Source organism: Gadus macrocephalus, chromosome 12 (assembly GCF_031168955.1).
Source record: "Gadus macrocephalus chromosome 12, ASM3116895v1".
In the NCBI taxonomy this organism is placed as follows: Eukaryota; Metazoa; Chordata; class Actinopteri; order Gadiformes; family Gadidae; genus Gadus; species Gadus macrocephalus.
The window spans coordinates 6,257,314-6,283,033 of NC_082393.1; the positions used below are offsets into that span (position 1 = coordinate 6,257,314).

A 25,720-nucleotide genomic window follows, 5' to 3' on the forward strand; every position below is an offset into this window, starting at 1 on the left:
TTCAGACTAGTAAAAACAACAGGTTACCTTTCACCACCCCGACGCTCCGGTGGACCACGGAGCCCCACTTGTACTTTGGCGTGGTGACAGTGGGCTTCACCCTCACCTTGTCACCGATCTTTATATGAGACGGAGAGCTCTGTGGCGGGAAACCTGGGCCGGAGAAAAAGGTGGGAATTTGAAACGGATGCCACAACGAATCACCTTGAACCCGTTTCAACCAAACAGAAGTAGAACTACAATGTGGAACTATTCATTGAATAATTACCGACCAGTTCGAAATCAACCCAGTTGAGCGTGTCCATCCAGATTCAATGAGTTTATAATGGACATACTGTATATTGGGTGCTCACCAACAAGCTCTGTGTGGATGTAGCGGACCCAGTAAGTCCCGCCCTTCTGCTGCCAGTCACACTGCACGTTGAGGTCATGGAGCCCGTCTCTGTCCAGCTTGATGACCTTGCCCACGTCTCCTTCGTACACCTCCTCATACGTTCTGCAGCACTTCACCATCATGCCCACCTACACAGAAAGACCGTCAGACTGGGTCCCATATTTATTTTGAATACAGAATAGGGGTCAGACTGGACTTGGTTTCACAGTGGGAGTCATGCTAGGGGTCGGAAAAGGTGGCACAAGTCATATCGACCAAAGTAGGACTTTAACTCTGATCAAGAAAGGGATACCAATCTAAACCTTTTTTTTGGTAACATTTTTCTGCTTAGCGTTCCAACACCCGATTCCTTCTACACATTAAAAGGCCGACATCCTTGATGAATAGGTAACAGAAACGTAATGAGGGAGGTCCAAAAAGACGACGGCCTTATGAGAGAGCACTGGGTTTACCTGAATGTTTTCCCTCACATACACGGCGTAGTCGTCGTTACTCTGGAAGTCCGACCTCTTCTTGAACGCCTGGCTCTCTGTCACCACGGCTCCCGAAGGCTGGACATTCAAACGGACAGGCGGACATTCAAACAGACATTCAAACGTACATTCAACCCCATTCAAGCACAAACCAGTTGCTAAAGAGCAGCCATACGCTACGGCGTATCTGTGAGTTTGCTGCCATCTAATGGTGAAAGAAAGTACGCTGGCTCTACTTTTATTTCAGTGACGAGGTAGCAAATGACATACCACAGCGAAGGCAGGCTCCGCCTCCTCGAGCTCCTCCAACACCTCCTCATCCGAGAACTCGTCCGACGCCGTGTCCGCGTCCGACAGCTCATTGCCGTGGACGTCGGGGTGGTCCAACAGCCAGCCCACCAACGCCTCCACACCTGGACAATACATTCTCAGTCAGGGCTACTGACAGTCAAATCTATATCTGAACTAGGGACAATCATTCAATTCAGGACTACTGACGGTAGAGGTTAGAGGTTAAATTAGGGCTACAGAGTTATAATCGACTGAGAATAGGATCTGCGTCAGGACTTCTGTCAAGATATGTCACCGGTTTTTACATCTAAATTTGTACTACACTAATTGTGTAAATGGATATATTTTCTGTTTAACTATTTAAATTCTGATGCTTTAAAAAGTTTATTCCTTTTAGTTCTACCAGTGTTCAGTGCTTTCAGCTCTGAGAATCAAATTTTTCCTCGTGGGATTAACAAAGTCCATCCTATCTCGTTACAGGGAATGCCCTTCAAAGATGCATGCATCGAAGGTAGCCTCCCATCCTTGGGGTCAAGCCTCGGCATCTACACCATGAACAGGAGTGGAAGTGCAGTGTGTGCTGTGTGGCGCTCGGCCCCAGTACCGGGGACTCCCGAGGCGGTGGTGCCAGACAGGGTCTTCAGCGCCACCTCCACGTGCTTCCTCTGGAAGCCCATGTCCATGAGCTGCAGGACAATGGGCAGCGGCGGCACGGGGGAGGCCTTCTGCTTCTTCAGCCGGGGGGGGCGCACCTGCTGCACCGTGACCGGCGTGGAGGCCTCGCTGGAGCTGCTCTCCTCGAACAGAGGGGAGGACGGGTGGGTGGACTCCACCGCCAGGTACTGGCACACGGCCAGCGCTGCAGCCTGGGAACAGAGAGGGGTATGATACATACTGCGATAACGTGCATTAACACACGCTATTAGCGCTGCAGCCTGGGAACAGAGAGGGGTATGATACATACTGCGATAACGTGCATTAACACACGCTATTAGTGTTGCATAGTATAAACACACAGACCAAGCAGAGATGCAGCCTGGAGGTACCAAGAGATTAACTTTCAATCCACGAAACCACAGCCATACATCCACAACTTCATTCTCCAGCGACCCAATACTGCCAGAGCCACCACCCCGACCCACCGGCACCATCATTAAAATTGATCTAAAGCATCCCTCCTAACCTCTAGCTCTGGCCTGTCGAAGATGGCCTTGATGGGCGAGGGCTGGGTGGCGGCCGACAGCAGCTGCTGGAGCAGGAGTAGGGGTGGCAGGGGTCCCTCTGGGGACAGGTCCCCCACGTCTGGGGAGGTCGCCACCGTCTCCTCTGGGGACGGGAGGGGAGAATAGACAGGAGTTATAAAAGGAAAGCGAGACCAAACTCCCAGAGGGCAGAGCGAAGGGGCCACACCGGACCAGAGATAAGGGACCTGGTGACGTCGCTACGCTGCCAGAACAGAGCCCAAACAGCTGTGTGTGTGTGTGTGTGTGTGTGTGTGTGTGTGTGTGTGTGTGTGTGTGTGTGTGTGTGTGTGTGTGTCTTTCAGGGCCTCTGTGTGTGTCTGTCTGCTATGCCGCACCACAGGTGTGTGTGTGTGTGAAGGTGAGAACAGGTGTTGTCTTCCAGAGCCAGCCTTTCGTTAGGCCGGTGGAGGTACAGGTGGGTCACTGCAGACAGGACAGGTGAGCGGCGCTAACGAGCTCTCCCCGGGACCCACCTGAGACCCCCTCGTCTCAAACTGACCACGGTGAACTTAAGTGAACTTAACTTCAGTGAACTAGTATGAGTCATACCTGTCAATCAAGAGTCGTACATTTAAACTGAGGAATAAACTCACTGTGAATAAACTCACCACAAACACCCCGAGGAGTGTTCGCTTGTTCATGTATACAATTTACAAGGTCAAATTTGATATTCAAGGGTGAGTTTTTGCGTCAATGAATCTCCTTTATAAGCCAGTTCTGCTCTTATATAACAGTTGGCGGAATAATCTGCCAACGCTATGGGTTTCAACGGCACGCTGGGTGGTGTGTGTGTGTGTGTGTGTGTGTGTGTGTGTGTGTGTGTGTGTGTGTGTGAATAGAATGCTGGGTGGTGTGTGCGCTTTCCAATATCATGCTGGGTGGTGCATGTGTGTGTGTGCGTTTCAATAGAATGCTGCTGGGTGATTGTGTGCGTGTTTCAATAGGATGCTGGGTTGTGTGTGCGTGTTTCAATATCATGCTGGGTGGTGCGTGTGTGTGTGTGTGTGTGTGTGTGTGTGTGTGTGTGTGTGTGTGTGTGTGTGTGTGTGTGTGTGTGTGTGTGTGCGTGCGCGTGTGTGTGTGTGCGTGCGCTCCAATAGGGCTCCCGGTGTTTCAGTGTGTCTCGGCGGCTGTAGTGGGGTACCGTTGGGGGTGGGTCCAGGCTCCAGCACGGCGGGCTGGGCCAGGATGAGGCGGAGCTTGTCCTGGTGACAGAGCAGCGCCCGCGAGGCCTTCAGGATGTACAGCCTCAGCTGCTGGCAGCGCAGCAGGTGGAGGTCCACCTGGTCTGCTGGAGGGAGACGAGGGGATTGGTCAGGTCAGGTTTAAATGGACCAATAGCTCGACCTGGTCTGCACATCAGTCTGATGTGATCATTATGGGGTGTTCCTGTGAACATCTATAACATCAGTCTAATTTGAGTATTATAGGGTGCACCTGTGACCATCTATAACGTCAGTCTAGTGTGATTATTATGGGGTAACAGTTATCAGCCATAACATCACCCTAATGTGATTATTATGGGGTGTTCCTGTGAAAATCTATAACATCCGTCTAATGTGATTATTACAGGGTGTACGTGTGTCCATCTATAGCATCTGTCTAATGTGATTATTATGGGGTGTACCTGTGAGTCCACGACTAAGGGACTTCTTGAGCCGGTGTTTCTCCATGCGGCTGCCGGCCAGGCTGACCAGCTGGGCCCACACGGCCAGCATGGGCTCTGTGAAGGGCAGGTTGTGCACACTGAACGATATCACCGGCAGCTGGGGGCCAGAGAAGAGAGAGACCGGTTCGCATTTCATTTCAACATAAATGATTGGTTCTCGTGTGTTATTTACATTGATGTCTCTTTGATGTTATTCTAGTTTCACTTTTTAACCTCCTGTTTAATCAATGTTTTAATTTGTACGCCTGATATTTTAAGCTTTAGCCTCACATATGGATGTTTTCGTTTATTTTATCTTTTTCTTTTTAAACCAATACATTTTGAATATTTAGTATCTATGGAGGAGGTGAACCAGCGGAAGCATGTGATGGGAGGATAAGTGTGAGACGAACCGGTCGGAGCTGGCTCAGCAGGCACACACGGCATGTGCGCATGTCGTGGAACTGGACCGTGATGCGTCCCTTGGGCGTGATGCGGGTGACTGTGCCCTCGCCGTACTCCTCGTGCACCACCTGGCCGCCCAGCCGCAGACGCCCGTCGATGCCGCCGATGACCGCCAGCACGGCCATCAGACTGCCCACCCGCGGACCCTCCGAGTCGGGGAAGTACTCCTCCAGGAAGGACTGCCCCGGGAGCAGGGGGGAGAGAGTAGAGGGTCATGGACTAAACTCTTGTTTGCTTAAGGGAAACATTCTCAGAAATACAAAGTATTTTAGTGTCGTGGCATCTATGATGACACAAGACTCGTTTTGGGGGCAGGACAGTTGTAGAGTCCCGAGTGTTCGACGTCTACTAGGCTACTACTCTAGCGTGTCAGTCTCCTACCTACTCCTTGATGACCTGATAACCTCGATGCTGCTTTGGATAATAGCGTCCGAGAAATGTCAGATTAAATACTAAATGTGGAAATAAAATTGTCTAAACTGAGCACATCCATCAAACATCATCGAACCACATGACACAATTTGACGATGACGTCGCTTCTCACCGCTTCCGAGTGGCGTCCTGCCATGATGTCTCCGATGGAGCTGAGCTGGGCGTTAATGTATTCGTTGATCAGGCCACTCCATTGGCCCAGAGAGTGCAGCGTGCGCAGAACGGCCACGATCTCCTCCGCCAGCGTGCTGCTGTGAGTGGCTGTCAGAGAGGCCTGGGGGCGGGACTTCTTTCTGCGCATCGAACCGTCTGCGCGAGAAAACGGGAAGTCAACGACGTGATGCCCAATGGGAACGCAAGATTTCCAATCCCACGATTTGGTTAAATAAATAACCTTGACTGTTGATTGATTCTGGATGACCATATCAGTGGCCGAATGGTGAATATATGTTGATATCAATATAATTTAAACCCCTTTTTTGTAAAGACCACATTAAGGACAACAGACAACATTTAAAGAGTCCTATTTTACCAAAAGCACTGATAATAAACCATCATTAAAAATCGTACCTGACGGTTCAACAGGGGTATTTTAATGAAAGGTCTTCAATAAAAAATACATACATCTACACTTTTGAAACACCCAATTCCCAAACTGATTACGATTCATTATTATAACGAGGGCATTAGACCAGAGCTTGGAATTGGGTCTTCCCGGGTGCAATACCTCGCAGCAGGGGCAGGTCAGAGGAGCAGGTGCTGAGCAGGCTGCCCAGGAAGTCAAACAGCTTCTCCACCAGGAACTTCATGTCCTGGGAGCGCTCCAGCCGGTCCCAGGAGGGCAGCACCGCCTGCAGCAGACGCAGCGCCAAGATCTGGAGAGGAGGGGGGAAAAAAGACAAGAAACAAACCCAAACAACGTCAGCCGTTTGAGACTCTTTTTAATAACCGGCCAAGCTGCAGTAATGACCTTTCAGCATTTTCTCTCTGCATAACTTTGTGTTTTCCCAGACGTCAGTGATGCTAAAATAAGAGCGGTAGTGGGGCTGGGGTGCCGGCTGGGCGGATGATACAACACTCAGCCCCCCAGAGGCCCCTGGGTGAGTAATGAACCCTGGGCCACCCACATCTGCTCAAACTGAAGGATACGCACCTCATATTCATGATCACCTCATGAATATGAGGGGAAGTTACACAGAAAGTTCAGTGTAGTGTAGTGAAATCAGTTGTTTGTAGGTAGACACACTATGTGATCCAGTGTTGCCAGATCTTTGTATTAAAACTGGATTTATAGCTCTTTACGTGCTAGCATCAGAGTTTCAACGTCATTCTTACGTGTCTTTCACAATCATCTTTCGCCCAGATTCAAAACGGTGACGGTACTACGGTGACGGTTCCGTGCGCCCAAGCGATTGCTCCCGCGCCCCCTCCCTTCTCCGTTTGTTTCGTATACTTTAATTGACTAATTAAGGGCGCCACCAGAGGGCGCCACCAACGCATTTGCCGCCCTAGGCGATCGCCTAGGTCGCCTATGCCGAGCGCCGGCCCTGACGGGAACAATCAATTCATGTAGCACCTAACTCGAAACCAAATCTTTTACCAGTAGAGTTGAGTAAAAGTGAGAGATCAAGAGCTCCAACCAGAGCTACACAGCCCCAATCAGAGATGGGCCCACCTCTGATTGGTGTTGGAGATACCGCAGCGATGGCAGCCTACCTGTCTCTGCAGCGTGATGGCGTTGAAGGACTGGTGGCCCTCCACGATGCGGATGAGCAGGCCGATCCAGGCCGAGGTGCTGAGCGTGCTGCACATCTGGGGCAGCAGGGCGATGCTGCGGATGAAGCCCAGGGTGCTCCAGCTGCGGTGCTGCTCCAGGGACACCAGGCGGTGGGCGTGGAGGCCTGCAGACAGGCGACGGAGAGAGGGAGAGGCGGGCGAGGAGAACGGGAAGGTCATACAGACCGAGAAACAACAGAGATTCAGATTTATTTTCGATTTAAATTTGAGGCAACATTGATTTTGTTTTTGATTCTTTTAGATTCTAAATATATGTATGCATAGATTCAAAAATAATAATATAGTTGTACAACATCGATGTTTTACTAGCTTTCGAATGCTTGGGCCGAAACAGATGAGCTTGTGTATATGAATGTGTTTGTAGAAGAGAGACAGACAGAAGTCCATGTTTATTTTATAAGTTACAACCCATTGCATCATCTGCTCTCCTCCATGTCGTTTCGGTCCCGTTAGCCGTGCCGTGCGGGTCATGTGACCGGCTCACCTGACTTGTCATTGGCCCCGCTGGCCACCAGCATGCGCAGCAGGCCACAGAGGGTGCGGATGGCGTCGGTCTGCAGCACGTCGGCGTAGATCCCGGCCGACAGGGACAGGGTCTTCAGCAGGTTCACCGTGCTGGTCAGCATCATGGCTGTGGGGTGGCTGCTTCGCTCCACAGGCTCCCCCTCTGGAGGGACAGGGACACACACACACACACACACACACACACACACACACACACACACACACACACACACACACACACACACACACACACACACACACACACACACACACACACACACTTGACTAGATATCGGACTGAAATCATCTCCTCCAAAAATCAGAAAAAATGTATTCCACAAAATGTTGTTAGAGCAATGACTCTAGAGATGTTGTGGTTACAGTGAGACAGTAAACTACAGATTGAAGGGCGTGTTGTGGTTCCGGGGGAGCAGGTTACCCGTGTCGTCCTCCGTGTCCGAGTCCTCCGTGGCGGGCTGGGAGGCGGGCGCCGGCTCGGCCAGCTTCAGGTCGTACTTGCCCTCCTTGCCCATGCGGTAGGAGTTGGTGCTGCTGGTGTCCCACTGCACCCGGATCCAGCCGTCCTCCCCCAGCTCCCCGATGACCCGGCCCAGGCCGGGGGCCGGCCCGTCCTGGTCACATGGGCACAGGGGCCGGGGTCAGAACCAATGGGGAGATACCCAGCTACCTAACCTCCCTTTAACACGGGTTGAACCCTTAGCACCAGAGCTCAAAGACACAGACTGCTGTAACTGTATTAGAATAGATTTGATATTATTATCATTTTAGTTATGATGTGTTGGTTGGTTGAATTTCTGTGGTCTTTAAAGGATGATAACCTTTTTCCTTCAGGAGAGTCGCTTTACTGAAGACGATACTCAAAGAGACTCAAGATGAAGAAGTCCCTGGCTTTTCATATGTGCAGTGAAAAGTTAGGTCAAATAATCGCAACCCCCTAGGGCTAGTAGTGTTAGGATCGGGGCTAGTCCTACGTTCAGGGCAGGAATAAGGTTGACGTCAGGGGGTTAGGGTCGGGGGGTTGTGTACCTGGTCTCCCCACTTCCAGTCCAGGCCTCTCATGACCCGGGTGCCGATCTTCATGAGGGCGCCCAGCTCTGGCCCGGCGGCGGGCAGGGGAGCGGGCGTGGCCTCCTTCCTGCACTCCTCCAGCACGGTGGCTGAGCCCCCGTGGGCACACAGACTCAGGTCCTCCTCGTTGCTGTCCGTGCTGGGACCTGGGCACACAACGACAAGGCACTCGGTCATCGGAGGGATCCTGCTGCATCGCAACGGTTTGGGAACTCCGTATAATCGCTTAGTACGGTTGATTCTCTATCCAATAGAATTATGGCCTTTTAACAACCATTTATGCCTGCTTTAAATCTTTTGTATTTATTGCAATGCATCCGTTAATACCCAGCCACATTTAACCATGGAAACATGTCACTAAAACAGCTCCATAGTGCCTCGATGTTCTACCTGGAAATTGGGGATCGAGACACCCCAACTATAGCACCACCATCCCGTTTAGCATTCATTTAGTGTAGAGTCTCTGAGAGACTTCAATTGATTATGCGGATATCATGCTCAGATACATTAGTCACTTTAGGAGCAGTAAGGTTGGGCTCGCGCTGATATCTTGCTCTAGGGGGGAAATGGAATCCAGTACCTATTGACTCAAACACCCTACACTACGTGGCTACTATAATGCCGAGCGGTCGGTAGGATTCTCACCAATGAGTCTGAGGATGCTCTGGGTGAGGGCCAGGGTGCCAGAGTTGAGCAGCAGGCTGAGGCTGTTGGCCCCGTGCTTCAGGGTCAGCATGTGGACCATGGCCAGGAGGAACCGGGCCTGGGGGACCGTGCCCAGGCTGGGCCCGGCCGGGTTCTCATTGGTGATGGTCTGGAGGGGAACCGGCTGGACACCTGGAGAGGAAAGGGGAGGGGGGGGGGGGGGGGGGAAAGAAAGGGACAAAGAAACGGATAGAGTCAAATAGAGGGAGATTGATCGTCTCCTAGAATAGCTCTCTAAAGGACTCCATCCCATCATAGCCTCTAGGAGTGAGTAGCCACTGACCCAGCTCCTTGAAGCGGGCCCCGGCCTCCAGCAGGATGTTGCGGACGTTGTGGATGGCCCAGGAGTACAGCTTCCCGAAGGTCACCTCCAGCAACATGCGGTTGAAGGGCGGGATCAGGTCCACGTCCTTCAGGCAGTCGGACAGCGGCTCTCTGAAACACCAGGGACACAATGTTCAGTCGTGGAACAATTTTTTTAAATCCGACAAAATGTTAAATGGTAAATGGACTGCATTTATATCGCGCTGTTCTAACCAGGGGCCCCCCGATGGCTCTTACTACACAAACCCACCCACCGACGCAACCGCCACCCCCTCCGCCCCATCCTATGTCATCCTCAGTAACCGTGACGACCCCGTACCCGATGTTGGTGCCCTCGGGGATGACGCGCTGCCAGCCACACAGCATGGCGTACTGCACCGAGGGCAGCAGGAAGCTCTTGGAGGCCAGCCTCAGCATGGTGTCGATGCCCTCCAGCCGGACCTCCGCCCGCTCCAGCTGTGGACCCCGACACACACACACACACACACACACACACACACACACACACACACACATCAAACGTCTGCCGCAGGAAAAAACACACATTGTCCGCCGCTTCCTGGACTTTAAGCTGATATGGTCGTTTTATTTTGATTGATGATGTATTTGGCAGGGACCGTACACATCAGCTGTGTGAGTTCACACTTTAATGTATGTTTCAGTAGTCCCCTACCTGCATTCCTATTCCTATCAATTGCTTTGTCATGTTGCCAGCCCAGGAAGATGGTATACCAAGACACTGATTTATTTATAACAGTTAAACTACACATAAAGCATTCCCTGGTCGTTGACGTTCGACTTTGCGGGTGGTTGAAACATCCCTAATGGTCTTCGAGTCAAGTCAACTTTATTTGTATAGCCCTTCATCACAGTTACAGTCTCAAGAGGCTCCACATTTAACCACACCCCCAAACTCTAAGCCCTCCAAAGGACACGGAAAAAACAAGTGGGAAAGGCCACCGAAGAGGGACAGAGGGACGTCAGTCTGACCTGTTTCAGCAGACACTTCCTCATCTTCTCCACGTCAAGGGGCTCCTCTTTGAGGGCAAACTCCACCAGCGTGGCCATGAGGCTGGACTGGGAGTAGAGGCCGTGGGGCGGCCCGTGCTTCAGCCAGCGGTACTTCTGGCCCCCAGACACGGAGCTCAGCATGGGCTGCCACTTGTCCTGCGGCCGCCACAGGGAGTCACATCATCATCCAATTAGAAATATAATAGGTGTTTTTGTAATTAATTTAAAAAAGGAAAAGGGAAAGAAAAAAAAAACTAATAAGAGAAAAGGAAAGAAAAGAAAGAAATGAAGTGGAATAAAAGAAAAAATAAGGAAAAGAAAAAAGACTAAGGATAGACAGAAAAGTCTACGATTTTTTTTAATTCCATAAAAAATAATGATTCAAATATTTTAGACTGTAATAAAGGCTGAATACCTTTGGTTTGCTAGTAGACGTCTTCCTGTCAGCGGGGGCGGGAGTAACTGTGACGTTAAGTTCCTCCTCATTGGTCCCTTCATTCTCTATCTTTGGCTGCTCTACGTCTGGTGACTCTGACTTCTTAGGCACTGCCAATCAGAGGGAAAAAACAATACACTTTAATCTATTAGCAATAGACCGATAATTTGCCTCATTGTAATGTGAATGATAAAAAAGTATGCATTGGATGAATAATTATGGTTTAAGAATTGGATTTGAATCAAATGACATTTTTCGAAATATATAATTATAACATGTTAATTAGGGATGCACATATAGCGGCAACCTGTATGGACCAGATTAGCAAAAAAAGAAAATCCTAAATTAAAGTAATGTGGGACAATCACAAAATGAATTCAGAATTTTGGAAATGATCTGTAGTTCTTATGAATATCTTTCTGTTTTTTTTTCATATCGGCGAATCGTTACCGTTGATTTGCGGTGGGTTAGCACACTTTGCCACCATACCAACAACCCACCCACCTTTCTTTTTCCGGCGGTCCCGGATGAGCTTCTGGGTGATCTTCTTCCAGCGCGGCTGGGAGCTGAGCAGCTTCAGCTTGGACACGATGGACAGGTCGTTGCTCGCCGCCGGGCGCAGCTCGTTGAACAGGAAGCGGAGGCGCTCGATCACCGGCGCGCACACCTCCTTGTAGGAGCGGCCCTGCTCCTGGTGGGTCTGGGGGAGGGAAACACAACGCACGCACACACAGACACACAACGATGGCTTTTTAATCAGGACCCTATCAGTCTCGGGGATTAAACCACTGTCCTAGTCGCTCCTGGTTTCACTGAGACCTCCGTTACCAGTATCCTTTGTCAAGATTATCCACTTGAGTCGAGTCTCAACATGAAAGTTAACAACAGCACTGTTGTGTTAAGAACTGGTACGACGATTCAATGTTTTTTTGTCCAAAACTAACCTACTGACGGCATTAGTTCCAGAAAGTGGGTTCTAAAAGTAAAAGTGTTGCGATGCAATTGTTTATATATGTGATAGATCCAAAGCATTTTACAAAATTGTGAGTGGTTCTTTACTTTCTTGACATGGGTGACTCCCCAGTGGAGATAGAAGCCCTCAACCCAGCGATGATGTAACTCCCATAAGTCTACGTTACATACACGTAATGTCTAGCTCAACTGGTAGAGTGCTTGATGGAATGACATCCATACCTTGATGAGGGAGCACTTGGCCTGGTACACCATGCGGCACACGTCGATCACACATTTAGGTATGGAACGCTGCTTGGTCTGGTCCACGCCCAAGGCACACTGGTGGACCAATGAGAGAGCAACGTGGCCTGCGATGGAAACACCAAGCAGTCCATGAACCCACACCATCGGAAACAAGCGAGTTCAGGTACACGCATGGCAATTTCTTCTAAATCTCTTCACTTATGTACGATGGTCAATAATGTTTAAAGTGACAATAATCAGTAATGTAGCATAAACTGTCAATGTCTTTCTAAACTGTTGATAATGGCAACATTTATTTTTGCATCTTTTTGAAGTATTTTTATTGATACGAATATGATGAATGTATATTTCCCATCTGGGATAAATAAATGACTCTCTTATCCTATTAAGATTACCAGAAATGGGAAATGTTTTTTTTGTCTTTAGTGGTTTTAATTTGAGCTCCTAGTTCCTTGTTGCCAGTGTGATGTCTCCCACGGATGCCGAGTTGCTAGGTTACCGAGGTCCTGGTGCTTGAGCAGGCAGCAGAGCAGCAGCCGGCCCACCTCCTCCACGGGGTGCTCGAGGGGGAAGGTGATGGGAGTGATCAGGTGGTACTGCTTACAGCACCGCTCGATTTGGCACAAGAAGTCCTGCAAGGCAAAGACAGAACAGCCCCCCCCCAAAGTAAGACCCTCTGGACTTCTGGTGGAGTCCCGTCTGAGCTACGGGTTGTTTTGGTGGCTCAACCCGCTAGTGCTACACGCGATTGGTTGCTACCTTCCTATGCTCACTATCTCTCCTTCAATGTACTATCCATAATAGACATCAAAAATGATATTGCAATTAAATGAAAATAGGATTCAGTTGAAAACCAAGGGCTCTTTTTCTTGAAAATAATCATAAATTCAGCATTAATTCAATCATCATATCAGGCTTGTTTACATTACAGGGGACACTTTTAACCCCCAGATTGTGTTTTGGAGTCAGGACCCTAAAACGACCTCTGACCTCCAGGGCGAGGTCATGTACTAAACCAGTGCCCACTGACCCAGAGGAGGAGGTCACGGTTTAAAGCCGTGACCTTTGACCTCAAGGCGGAGGTGATGTCCTAAAGCAGCGACCCCTGACCTTGACGGTGTGGTCGGGGGTGTTGTTGTCGGCGATGGCCTGGAGGAAGGGCTGGGCGTGGTCGCTGAGGGTCAGCTTGCGGGAGTACAGCTTGGCCTTGTCGGGGGAGGGGGTCCCGGGGGAGGTGCAGTGGTCCTCGTCCTTCTCCTCGTTGTAGTTGTAGTGGATCTGGCTGGTCTGCAGACCCCCCGAGAAGATGGACGACTGGAGCCACTCTGGGGGGGGGGGGGGGGGGGGGGAGAGACAACGTGTTGAGGCTAACGGGGAGATAAGAGACCAACTAGATAGTTAGCAGGGTGTCTCAACCACAAATAGAATTAGGTTGCATCGGATCCAAAAAAAGACATTCTTTAACATCAACTCCGTTTGAGGAGAAAAGGTGGGCAAATGACGTCATTGGTCCAGGATTTGTGGTGGTCCGATTCTGAAGAAAAAGTCAATAGTCCAACATTTCGTTGGAATTTGGCTGCACTAGGAGAATGGTTTGGTTGGTCGATTGATTGATTGATATGAATAGCACTCTGTGTCATACATTAAAAAAAATAACATAAATAGTGAGGGATGCCACAATAATGCCTGAAGGCTGATTTCCATTGTGGTCCCTGTGGGATGGAGGCGGTCTTACTGGCACACTCTATCTCTATGGTGGAGAGGGGGGTGCTCATGGCCAGGAAGGAGGCGTGGAGGCCCAGCAGGAGGCCCAGGTTCCTCTCCGTGTCGATGAGGGGGGACGACAGGCTGCTGAGGTCCGGCGTGGTCACCGTCTCCTGGTTGGGCTGTGGAGAGGAGCACGTCACGACACCACAGAGGAAGAGAGCCCTACTGTACCAGAGCTAATGTTACTACTGCTTTAGATCATGGTCTGGGCTGGACACACCTGCAGTATATCAAGTAGATATAATCTGACATGTATTTAGTTTAAAAAGTATTGGTGATGTCATGGAGGCCCTTTGATCACAATGGCTTTCGAAAGGAACATATCAACTCGATCTTGACGGCATTAATGTTACGGACGAACCTAGGAGGGTTATTTTAAAAACGTATAAAATAACCTTCAAAAAAACGGATCCAATCAACAAAATGTCCAGTCTCCTATCCCAACGTCCCCCCCGGTCTAGTTACATCCAGCCCAGTACCGGGCGGCTCCATACCTCCACGTACTGGCCCACGCAGAAGGCCTGCATGGACTCCCTAGTGTCCTCAAACTGCAGCGCCGCGTCCAATGCAACCACAGGATCCTCCGTGGCAAACTGGGCTGCAACCAGGAAGAAAACAACACATGTGTGACGTCAGAGTGAGGTCATGACGGTGTCGAATGACCTTTTGAAAAGGACACATCAGCCCGGTTTAAAATATGTTTTAAATGCCTCTAAATGTACCCAGAATGCTGTTCCCGGCCAGCGACTGAGACTGTGCCTGGAAGTCCTTGATGTCGTACACTTTGCCGTCGATGACTGTCCAGAAGCCGCCGTCTTTGTTGTGGTTCTCCAGGTCGGCCTTGCGGATGAGGGACACCTCCTCGTTGTTCTTGGAGCTCTGACCTGTAAAGAACGAGCCTGCCACAGCAGAGCCACGCTAGTTACATTCAAACACATGCTGCTCCACAGTAACTAAACAACACGACACAACACATGGGAGCCAAGCAAGTAACATTCACACACACTGGCGCTTTCCAAGACAGTTAGTTCCAAGGTAGTTACTACAACACAAACACCCTTGACCCAAGCTAGAGACACAACACCTAGTGTCCTCTTAATCTATAGACCGTTATGAAATCATCGTAACATTTTCTTTGCCCGTCTTAAAGTACATAATAACATCATCCTTTTGGATGTTCTTTGATGACTTAATTAATAAATGTGAAAGTTAAACCTCCACTATATCTCGCCTCACTGCCGATTCCCCGACGACCCACTGCGATAGCCTCATCACCCATCACGTTACCATGACGACCCCCTGCCCCACTGCGATAGCCTCATCACCTTATCACATTACCGTGACGACCCCCTGCCCCACTGCGATAGCCTCATCACCTATCAAGTTACCGTGACGACCCCCTGCCCCACTGCGATAGCCTCATCACCTATCGAGTTACCGTGACGACCCCCTGCCCCACTGTGATAGTCTCATCACCCATCACGTTACCGTGACGACCCCCTGCCCCACTGTGATGGCCTCATCACCTAACACGTTGCCCTGACAACAACCCCCCCCCCCCCCAGCTCGGGGACCACGGCCCCCTCTGCTTTACCCATGATGCCGGGCCAGGCCAGGTCCTCGTGGTCGTCCCTCTCGTGTCCGGGGGCCAGGTGGTTGTAGCGGTCCAGGGGCTCCAACAACCCCGCCAGCAGGGGGATGGAGCCCGTCTCCTGCAGCAGCCCCGCGTCCATGGTGAGGAGGAGCACCACGGAGACCACCAGCTCAGGGAGCAGGACCCCTGGAGACCACACAACAGGGGTAATGTTACTGAACCAGCACCACGGACACCACCAGCTCAGGGAGCAGCACGCCTAGAAAGCTCACAGCATGCAACCTGTGTTAATGGACTGGGGCTAGCCGTGAGCCCCATTCCATTAACATTATGGTCTGGTTTTTCCTGGTTTGGTGCTAATGCATGCATACAATGCTGCTTATAATGTGGAAATGCATACAGGCTTAGAGAGCCAAAGTGTTTGAGTCCCAGCCCAAATAGTCGGTAGTGGAAACGCATGAAGTGTTACAGTGCCGATAAATACACAAAAGCAACTAAATAGATAACCTACAAAAGCAAGTAAAAAGTTACATAAATCAATAAATTAATGAGTGCTGTTTCAACTGGTAAATCATGGCTTCACACTGCCAGAGTTACGGGTTCATTTCCCACTGGAGGACCCTCTAAGAATCGATGCACTCATAGTATATTAAGACACTTTGGATAACTGTGTCCACAAAATGGCATGTAGCATTTATGATTGAATACACTCCTTCATGGATGAATGGTGGCACGAATAAATGGATGAAAAGGTAAAAGTACCGGTCAGATCTCCTTCGATGACCCGGGACACCTCAGCAAAGTGTCTGTGTCCGGTGGAGGCGATGCTGGTGGCCACGGGCAGGATGTCGCCCATGTGAGTGCACAGCAGGGAGATGTACTTCTTCAGCAGGGAGCCCACGCCCAGCAGCTCCGGGTCTGCAACACACACATTCACAAATACAAGTTGGAGCTCCGAAAAACACTGACCACTAACAAAATATGCACACAAAAAACCTTAACGACTCAGAGCTCACGCTTAAATTATCAAATAATCGACTGAATAGGACTCATGGAGCCACCAGGGGGATAACCTTATTGATAAAGACTACCACAGAGTAAAGAGGTGGGCGAGACAGTAGATACAGGCATGCTGGTCTTATTTTATAGATATATTGTAATATTATTAGTGTTGAATCATGCTCTATATTCCACGTCATACAGTGAGCGTACACAGGACATCCAAACAGACAGGACAGAGAGGGGGGGGTGAAGAAGCTCTTACTGTATCCGTTGAGGGTCTCGGTGCCGTTCACCCCCAGGTACAGCTTGCTGACCAGCAGCCTCTGGAAGCGCAGCAGCAGGTCCAGCGAGGCCGAGCGCTCCTTGCTCACCTGCTCCGCCTCCTGGCAGGTGGAGATACGGCGGGCCACGTCCTTCAGCCTGGAGATGGTCTGGGACGCCATGTTCCTGTGGTGGTGGTGGTGGTGGAGGCACAACCAGGGTTCAAATTAACTTCCGGTTCATAGTCGTCCGGAACCTTCCCCCGGTCACAGGGGTCACAGCCACCTAACCTAGATCTTGGTTAGGATGATATACTGCCGCGCCAATTTTGGAATTTGTCTCACTGCAGTTGTTGCATACAGGATGCGTTGCATCCTGTATGCAACAACTGCAGTGAGAAAAATTCCAACCGCGTCAATGAAGTGACGATTGCAGCGTTGATTCGTGCGGGCAGTACCTGAGGAGCTGCTGGACCAGCTGCACGAGCGGCAGACTCTGCTTGCCGGCCGACTCGTAGATGCCCGTGTTGATGAGGTCTTTGTCCAGCAGGGCGCGACAGCGCTGCATGGAGGAGGCGTTGGCCTCCTGCTCGTCGATCTCCTTCTCCTTCTGTGCCTCCTTCTTGGCCTCGATGTCCTGGTGGGAGAAACAACAAAGGGAGGGAGATGTTTTGGTGGAATGGTTAGCAGGAGGAGGTTGAGGAAGGAGAAGGGGACGGAGCGTGTGAGTTCAGTAGCGAACTGATCTTCAAAAGAGGATAATGTTGGTTTGGCAGTTGGGTTTGTTTTGGTTAGCATAACATCCTCTTTTTGTGTTTTTATCTTTATCTGATGTTCCCTCCCTCCGTAATTGACTGAGGGTGTAACGACTGCATGCTGACAGTTATGTGGCACGCTTCGTAAATAAAGATAAACCCACGCAGGCCGAATGAACTGCATGAGTACCCGTGGGGTGTACCTGTATCTCCGCGGTGATGGCGGCGTTCAGGGCAGACTCCAGACCCCCGTCAGCCATCAGGCTGCTGACCAGCAGGTCGATCATGAAGCGGCGGCCGGGGCTCACGCTCACCTCGTTCCCAGACGCTACGGAGGAATCAGGGACACACTGAGTTCAGCAGTCACCAGACCGCACCCTGTGCTCCCCTCCCCACATGTTCATATCCTTTTAGCTTTAGAGGAGATAAGGTGATATTTGAAGCAAGATATTTTTTAATTAAATAAGAAATAAATGAGATAGGGCGAGATGAAATAAGACAAGATCAAATAATATGAAATAAGATAGGATGTTGATAAGTTGAGATGATGAGGAGCTACTTATCTAATTTCAATTTATATATATTTTTTACTTATTTTCAGAATACATTCTGGTTCTACTTTATAATAATAAATCTAATTTGTAGGCGCCTTTCTCGGCAAGGGCGCCATACAACGATACAAAAAAGTCATTGAAAAGAAGCAACAATAAGAAAATATACCGGTAATAATAATAGTAGGAGACATAGCAATTGGGATCAGATGGAATATGCAGTTTTGGGACAAATAGATGTGTTTTGAGTTGTGATTTGAAACGGGGAAACTTTAGCTATAACTATAACCATCGCCACCACCACCACCACCACCCCCACCCCCAATGCCACTGAGGTCCCCCCCGCTCCCCACCCACCAGCATTGGGCAGCAGGGAGGACAGCGCCCGGGCTCTCTCCTCGGCGGTGGGGAGCAGGACGGACCAGCCGCTCTGGAGGACGGCCTGGGCGGCGGCCTGCACCGTGTTCAGCACCCCCGCGTTGCTGGCCAGCATCACCACCGTCTGCTTGAGGTTGTTCAGCAGCCCGCTGCCCAGCCCCAGGCCCAGCTCCTCGGGGTCCACCTGGTTACTGATGGCCGCGTGGAGCTGGAGGAGACACACACACACACACACACACACACACACACACACACACACACACACACACACACACACACACACACACACACACACACACACACACACACACACACACACACACACACACCATGTTAAAGATGGGGTGATTGTGTACTGAACTTATCGTTTCCATTTTTGCCTATTCATTAATTTCACAAATACTTTTGTAGACACATTTATCTAAAATGAACTTACAGGTGAGGCTGGGAATCATTATAAAAGCACAAGTACAAAAAAGTGCTACACAGGGAAGTTATCAGACATACAACAACATTGGACAGAGTGCAGAGTTGCTACTGCAACAGAAGGTATTCATTATTTACTCTTCCGAACATTTAACTCCTATGTTTCTGCGTTTCTAACCGTAAACCTAATCTCTTAGTCTAGTAAACTATTATATATATATATGTAATGACATATATAACTATGTCGTAGCCGCTTTGTGTGAACACAGATAAAGCCATTAATGAGCAGCTAGGGGGTCAGGGGTCATCTTGCATCGTGTTACACAACGTTAACCCCGCGACCCTACCTGTAGGCGCAGGAGGTTGAGGGCGGCCACCACCATGCACTCCTTCTCCTGGGGCGGCGGCCAATCGGAGCTGCCGTCCATGCCCTCGCTGACCTGCCGCAGGAGCAGGTCCAGCTGCTCAAAGGTCATGGGGCACACGTCCACCACGAAGGGCACGCGCTGGCCCACCGACCACTCGGAGCACGACGACCACGCGAAGCTCTGCACGACAACAGAGAACACTAGTAACCCATCGGCCAATGCAGGCTGTGCGCCTGTAGAGACCATCTGTAGAGGCTGTCCATCTATAGGTCTGCCTGTATAGGCAGTGTGTCTATAGGTCTGTAGAGGCTTTGTGTCTATAGGTCTGTAGAGGCCGTCTGTAGAGGTTTTGTGTCTATAGGTCTGTCTAGGGCTTGGCTTTGTGTCAACAGGTCTGAAGAGGCCGACGTCATACCTGTCCGGGTCCACAGGAGATGCCGACGATGTGCTTGGAGTTGAGGCCGGGCAGAGCCTTGGGCTGCTTCTTGTTGGAGAACAGCGTGTCAAAGTGCTGCATCTTGTCGTTGCTCCCCCAGCTGTGGACCTCCCCGTCGTCCGTCAGGGCCAGGCAGTGTGTGGAGCCCACCGCCACGTCCACCACCTTCTTCCCTGAAGACGAGAGGACATGGGTCAGACAACTGAAAAAGGCTTGTGGGCCTGCATTACATTGATTTGTAAGGCCTTGATGACAGTGTGCGCTTTGAGGCACACGATCCGAATTCATTTTATATGGTAGAGAAAGGTGCATTTTAAAATATACATAAAGATAAACTCTTTTTGTGTAACGTCAGTAAAATGTATACTCAAAAGAAAATAATTCTGTCATGAGTCCGATTTGAACAACAGATGGCAGCAAACCCCAAAGTGGCTTTTGTCTGTTGTAGACTCAGACTCCACAGCGCAATTTAATGCTGTGTCTGTGAAAGCATGTTGTAACAGTAAAACTAATGAAATATTATAATGAATACAACGTTTTACCAACCTTTCATTTTTTAACCAAGTTTACACACTGGCTCACTCGCAAGTCATTTACGATGAAAGTGTCTTCCAAAATGGCAAAATGTAGTAAAGCGTACCATGTAAACTGTCCAGTAGCTTGGGGTAGCGGACGTGTTCGTCTGTGCCGTGGCCCAGGCGCTGGTTGTCTCCCTTCCCCCAGGTGTACACCTGGCCCTCCTTGGTGAGCGCCACGGAGAACTGGCTGCCGCAGCACACCTTCTCGATATCCAGGTCCTGCAGCTTCTCCACCAGCTTAGGGGTCTTGCAGCCATCGCTGCCTCCGCGACCCAGCTTACCGTAGTCCCCGTCCCCCCATGACCACACCTGGCCTGGGACCGCACAGGAAGGAGATTAACCAACAGTGTTTTAATGAACCTACGGTTGTATCGGGGCAATTAGATGATACAGGAAGTAGATTAACTATCGACGTCTTAATGAACCAATGTTGGTCTCAGGGCACTAGGGTGATTCAGGAAGTAGATTAACTAAGGATGTATTGATGAACCAACGTTTGTCTCAGGGCAATAGGATGATACATGAGGTAGATAAACAATCGATGTCTTGATGAACTAACGTTGATCTAATTTCTTCAGTTGGATACTTTTTAGCTCATTCTGGCTCGTTTCTCCAAATGGCCTACCCTAGCTTGAGTTTATCATCTGTTCATTCACATCAGATAGTTTGCTTCTCCTATTGGTACTTGGTGTTGTTTTTCTCACCGTTCTCCGTCACCGCCAGCGTTTGGGCATCGCCACTTCCACACGCCACGTCCAGAACCTTCAGCCCCTTCAGAGCCGTAACCAGCATGGGGGTGGTCTGGTCCTCACTGGAGCCTGGACAACAACCAGACAGCAAGAAACCCATGGTTAGGACCCAGAACATTCTATCAAATATAGATCTATAGAATTCAGCGATCACATAGAGCACTGTACATGTCTGAGGACACACTACACGTAAACAAAAAGGTTTATAGACATTTTGACCTTCCATACACATTAGGGGGTGACAAGCAACAATACCAGTGGTTGAATCTGAATATGCTGGCGTTGCTGTGTGGATGGGCAAAGTGTACCACTCTGCAAACGGCTATGTAGTTCATGAAAATACACATTTGTGCTTATTTTGCTTTTTGTATTTTTCCTATTTTGTAATTATATTATGCTTTCTCTGTCTTATCTTCCACCTTGTTGTTCATTGGTTATGAGTTAGTTCTTAATTTCATCATTCTCTCCGCAATATCAGCTTACTTCTCATCCCACTTGTTTGGTTACCAAACAAACCATTGAAACCAATCAACATAGTCAACACATTCTGATGTCATCTTTGGCCATATGGACACGTGGAGTGACCATATGGCCAAAGACGAGATCAGAACGTGTTGACTATGTGACGGCGTGCGAGAGGGAAGAGAGTGAAGGCGTTCGACGGGGGGGACGGGGGGACGGGGGGGCTCACCGTGGCCCAGGCGGCCGTAGTTCCCGCGGCCCCAGGTGAAGAGCTCGCCGTCGGCCGTGACGGCGGCGCTGTAGGTGCTCCCGCAGGCGATCTGCACCACCTGCTTCCCCGCCTGCTTCCCGTTGAACGTCGCGATCATGGCCGGCTCCTCCAGGTACCTGGAGAACCGCGGATGACCGTTATCACAGTGACCGTTATCACAGTGACCGCGGTGGCGGTCTGTTGCTTGGCAACCCAGGGTTTGATGTGAGCATGTCGCCGTCCGTGTTTCAGTGCTAGGGGTTGTTTGAGTGGATACTGCCATTTGTGATGTCACAAAAGGCTCGGTGTTGAAATAGCTTGTAATGGCTCAGATGATACCCCTTATTAAGGTACAGGTAGGGGGTCATCTTGCTCGAGGATGCCTAGTCAGACTGGTGACATTGGGGTTGGAATCCAGAACCTTTTGCCTGAGCGTATTACAATAAAGCCTAGCCAGTAGACTACCCTGCCTGTAAGAGCTGATGTTCTACACAAGCAATAACAACAAAAGGCAGAGAATAAATCTAACAGTGCCGTAACTCATTAGTAAAATTGAGCTGATGTTCGTGTCCTTTAACATAACGTCACAGCGTTTCCCTTCCATGCTGGCGCCTTACGTGGTGTCTCCATGTCCCAGGCGTCCTCCGTCCCCACAGCCCCAGGAGAAGACCTCTCCGTTGGACGACAGGGCCAGGTAGTGCTGGCCGTCTGGATGGGCAGCCAGCTTCATCATCTTCCTGGAGCTCAGCGTGTGCACCAGCATTGGGGCCTAGGAACCCATTTTAATCTGGTTATTATTTAATGAACGGATGAATTAAAACAGACTACTGACATGGGAAGATTTTCCAAAACAAAAGATACCAAATAAATAGTACATTTCCTGCTGCCATCCAGAATGCAAAATATGACTCTACAATGAGGATGAAGCATTCTTCTTCTTTTCTTTAGATTTGCTTTTTGCCATATAGCCGGATGAAATGTTAAAACAATTGCCAACAAAGTACGTTAGGATGTCTTATGCGTCAATCACCATGCGCTTTAATACGTGTCATGGTTACTGGGATTTCTTTTGCGGTATGCCAAGTCCATCTCTCACGTTTCCCCTTTAATATCAGCGTTTGATACTCAGTTCGACACACATCAACACCCACCGCCACCAGACCCTGAAAGAGAGCCTTTGTGTTAACGACCCGGCACTCATGTGTCCAGTGGCTTCCACACAAGGCAGCCCCTCATGAGCCATCAACAACAGGAACACTTATCCCCCAGGGGGGGCTGAACGCACCAGAGTGGTGCTCTTGTAGTTCTGGGTATAGACGGCGCCGCTGCTGGACAGGACGAGGAAGCCCTTCTCCGAGCACACGACCTGGGCCACGCCGACGCTGGACAGCGCCTTGCACTGGATGGGTCCGTTCACGTTGGCGTACAGCTTCCAGCCCAGCAGGCCCCAGGCGATCACCTCCTGCAGGGTTCCCTGTGGCCCGTGGACAATACGGAGGGTTGGATGGGGCTGTGGTTGTTGGTATGAGGATGATGCTTGTGATTTATGATGATGATGATGATGATGATATGATTCTTGTGTATCGTGGGTATTTACAGTATTCTTCCTTATTCAGAATAATTGTGTATTATATTGTGTAGCATGTATTGTACATAATATGATATTTATTATTGTGAATAATGATTATAAAGTTTGTCACAGATAGTATGCCTTGTGAGGAGACACACTTTGACCCATATACGTATTTAAATGAATTAAGACAGCACACGCCTTCTTTACAAGTAAAGATCACTTCATGGGATTGTTCATGTGGTAAACGGTGTGCTTTGGAGCCATTAGGCTTGTTGACATGTTCACTCTGATAACCGCTTTCTCCAGTCACATGGGCGGGGAGCAGATCAGATAGCCGACAGGAAGGAACACCGCAGCCCTAGAGCTGCCGAGGATTTATCCCTGACAGCATTACTGAAAACAAGCCCCAACTGGCCCGATTGCTTATTTAGCACAAAAAAAAACAAAAAACAACAACATGTTCATCGACCTTCAATTCACACATTCCAATTAACACGTTTTCTATTTGGGACTAGTTAAAGGAGCACCGTCGTGCTCAGCTATTTTCAAACACTAGAGAGTACTGCCTCATTCGCGTGTTGAATGCATACATGGTGATAAAAAACCAAGTGTGCGATATTACAATGACTTTGTTTCGTTTCTCACAGAAACAGTGAACATTGCAGACTGTATCAATCAACAGGGCGAGAGAGAGAGAAATCGGGACGCGAAGCAATGCATTGTGGGTATGACCCCCAGCGCCGTGGGCTCGGTGCATACCTTGTGCGAGGTGGGTGAGCTGCAGTGGGGGGGGCTGCAGGGCGCGGCCAGGCGGTCCAGGTGGGCCATGATGACCACGGCGGTCTGCCGTAGGTCGATGGCCAGCTCGTTGTCCTGGGGCAGCGTCAGGTAGCGCAGGAAGCACTCGTTGGGGCTCAGCGGCGCCGTCAGGATCTTGAGGATAGGAGGTCAGACTCTTTAATAGGAGCTGTGGACCATGTACGACGTCGTGATTTATTTTGGTGCTATTGCTGCGATCGTTGTGCCTTCAGTGTCTATGTGGTGCATACCTATTTATTTGTCGCTGTAGTGTATGTTGTGCTGCGCCCTGTCTTGATGTTTGTACTGTCCTGTTGATGTATGTTGTCGTGTGTAGTGGCAAAATAATTTCCCCCTTGAGGAATATTAAAGTGCAAACAATCAATCAGTTACACTTCCTGACTGTGTTAACCAACTTTTTTTGTTAACAAGGTTTATGTCAGCTCCTCTGTAGTTTGTTTGCATTGACGGGTGATTCATTGATGGCGTGTTTTTTTTCGTCCAAATCCAAACAGAACTTTACACCCTGAGCGCGACACTACCCTTGTGTTCGCCGCGTACCTCTGGCTGGTCGTCGGGTATGGGCTCCTCCTTGTTGTTGTGAATGCTCTGGAAGCGCTGGAGGAGGGGCAGCAGTGGGGCGCTGGTGCCCTGCGTGGAGCGCTCGTTGTCCATCTCCCGCGTGCCGTTGCCCCACAGCCGCAGCAGCAGCAGCACCGCCGACAGCAGCTGGCTGGAGGACGGTGGGACCCAGAGGAAGGTAAGGAGCCGCCCCTAATCCAGCGCAACGGTGACCACCCCGCATTCGAACAGCTCTGGTTCCGGAAGTAGCTTTCCCATTCTTTTTTTCGTAAAATCGTTATACTGTATAAAGAGTTTTAAGGCTTGAACCAAGCCGTTCGAAGCCGTAGTAATATCCATGAAATATTTGTTTTATGAAAAAAAAAAAAAAGAAGTTTCTACAGGAGCATATACTCGTTTCACAATTTAACGGCTGGTTGAAAGTATACCTTGGATGCTTACGACATAATGACTGTAATAAAAACCTCTATGGAGAAAATGTACGGGATTTTTACTTCGGGAACCACACTGAAAGTTTTATGTTCTCTTTATAGCGAGTACTGTCTATTGGACCACAGTGACAGCTGGACCGCTGGCCACATGAGTATGACTACAACAGCGTGTTCTCCTGTCCTGATTGGTTCGGATAAGAGCCATGCGATGTCACTCGCCATGTATTAGTGTGACAACACAATGTGGGCGTATCTATGTAGCATCGGGCAGCAAGAGGTCACATCACCACGCGGGATTGGACACTCGACTCCAGTTGTGATGTCACAAAAGCGGACGATTTTGAAACGGCTTATAATGGCTCACATCCGAAATAGGTAAGCGTCCGCTCCTACTTGTGACATCACAAAGCGATAGATTTTTTTAAAAGGCTTTTACTTTGAAATGGATCACCATCTCAACATGGCACCTGGTAGTGAAACAGGGCCCCTTTACGCAGCAGGGTAGAACGGAGCCCTACCTGAGGGTCCCCCTCTGTACAGCCAGCTCCAGGAGTATAGCCAAAGCAAGGTGCTGGTCCTGCAGGGGAATGTTGCCTTTGGCACTGGCACTTCCATGGACATCACTGGTTCCCCGCGGCATCAGAACACATGACCCACAGGTTACACACATATCACCACAATGACTGAATGAAAGAAAAAAGTATTTGGAAGTGCACTGAAGTACGCGGC

The 25,720-nt window shown here is 49.7% G+C and overlaps 1 protein-coding gene and 1 long non-coding RNA gene across 8 annotated transcripts in view; one reads left to right on the plus strand and one right to left on the minus strand.

The window, feature by feature from the left end:
- herc2 (HECT and RLD domain containing E3 ubiquitin protein ligase 2) overlaps nucleotides 1-25,720 on the minus strand; it is a 69,342-nt gene that overhangs the window by 33,108 nt on the left and 10,514 nt on the right. For 5 of the 7 annotated variants that reach the window (XM_060066252.1, XM_060066250.1, XM_060066249.1 and 2 more), the window contains 43 exons: nucleotides 25,510-25,614; nucleotides 24,540-24,711; nucleotides 23,940-24,113; nucleotides 22,893-23,081; nucleotides 22,225-22,376; nucleotides 21,587-21,744; nucleotides 20,851-20,964; nucleotides 20,209-20,460; nucleotides 19,548-19,741; nucleotides 19,112-19,312; nucleotides 18,318-18,546; nucleotides 17,613-17,737; nucleotides 17,113-17,291; nucleotides 16,657-16,841; nucleotides 16,155-16,310; nucleotides 15,393-15,578; nucleotides 14,521-14,697; nucleotides 14,293-14,396; nucleotides 13,767-13,917; nucleotides 13,142-13,356; nucleotides 12,531-12,663; nucleotides 12,008-12,135; nucleotides 11,318-11,513; nucleotides 10,793-10,923; nucleotides 10,357-10,533; nucleotides 9,686-9,822; nucleotides 9,326-9,477; nucleotides 8,983-9,174; nucleotides 8,296-8,483; nucleotides 7,688-7,880; nucleotides 7,229-7,411; nucleotides 6,664-6,848; nucleotides 5,675-5,822; nucleotides 5,060-5,256; nucleotides 4,464-4,694; nucleotides 4,030-4,168; nucleotides 3,547-3,693; nucleotides 2,342-2,484; nucleotides 1,763-2,024; nucleotides 1,138-1,280; nucleotides 847-945; nucleotides 354-522; nucleotides 28-153 (listed from right to left, as the gene is read on the minus strand). In XM_060066252.1, coding sequence (XP_059922235.1) covers nucleotides 28-153; nucleotides 354-522; nucleotides 847-945; nucleotides 1,138-1,280; nucleotides 1,763-2,024; nucleotides 2,342-2,484; nucleotides 3,547-3,693; nucleotides 4,030-4,168; nucleotides 4,464-4,694; nucleotides 5,060-5,256; nucleotides 5,675-5,822; nucleotides 6,664-6,848; nucleotides 7,229-7,411; nucleotides 7,688-7,880; nucleotides 8,296-8,483; nucleotides 8,983-9,174; nucleotides 9,326-9,477; nucleotides 9,686-9,822; nucleotides 10,357-10,533; nucleotides 10,793-10,923; nucleotides 11,318-11,513; nucleotides 12,008-12,135; nucleotides 12,531-12,663; nucleotides 13,142-13,356; nucleotides 13,767-13,917; nucleotides 14,293-14,396; nucleotides 14,521-14,697; nucleotides 15,393-15,578; nucleotides 16,155-16,310; nucleotides 16,657-16,841; nucleotides 17,113-17,291; nucleotides 17,613-17,737; nucleotides 18,318-18,546; nucleotides 19,112-19,312; nucleotides 19,548-19,741; nucleotides 20,209-20,460; nucleotides 20,851-20,964; nucleotides 21,587-21,744; nucleotides 22,225-22,376; nucleotides 22,893-23,081; nucleotides 23,940-24,113; nucleotides 24,540-24,711; nucleotides 25,510-25,614 — 7,217 coding nt within the window. The remainder of the gene's footprint in view (nucleotides 1-27; nucleotides 154-353; nucleotides 523-846; nucleotides 946-1,137; nucleotides 1,281-1,762; nucleotides 2,025-2,341; nucleotides 2,485-3,546; nucleotides 3,694-4,029; nucleotides 4,169-4,463; nucleotides 4,695-5,059; nucleotides 5,257-5,674; nucleotides 5,823-6,663; nucleotides 6,849-7,228; nucleotides 7,412-7,687; nucleotides 7,881-8,295; nucleotides 8,484-8,982; nucleotides 9,175-9,325; nucleotides 9,478-9,685; nucleotides 9,823-10,356; nucleotides 10,534-10,792; nucleotides 10,924-11,317; nucleotides 11,514-12,007; nucleotides 12,136-12,530; nucleotides 12,664-13,141; nucleotides 13,357-13,766; nucleotides 13,918-14,292; nucleotides 14,397-14,520; nucleotides 14,698-15,392; nucleotides 15,579-16,154; nucleotides 16,311-16,656; nucleotides 16,842-17,112; nucleotides 17,292-17,612; nucleotides 17,738-18,317; nucleotides 18,547-19,111; nucleotides 19,313-19,547; nucleotides 19,742-20,208; nucleotides 20,461-20,850; nucleotides 20,965-21,586; nucleotides 21,745-22,224; nucleotides 22,377-22,892; nucleotides 23,082-23,939; nucleotides 24,114-24,539; nucleotides 24,712-25,509; nucleotides 25,615-25,720) is intronic. The other 2 variants (XM_060066253.1, XM_060066251.1) reach the window with 2 other exon arrangements.
- LOC132468531 (uncharacterized) lies at nucleotides 24,605-25,604 on the plus strand. Its single transcript, XR_009528239.1, has 3 exons — nucleotides 24,605-24,738; nucleotides 25,094-25,366; nucleotides 25,466-25,604. It is a non-coding gene; the product is annotated as an uncharacterized LOC132468531 (long non-coding RNA).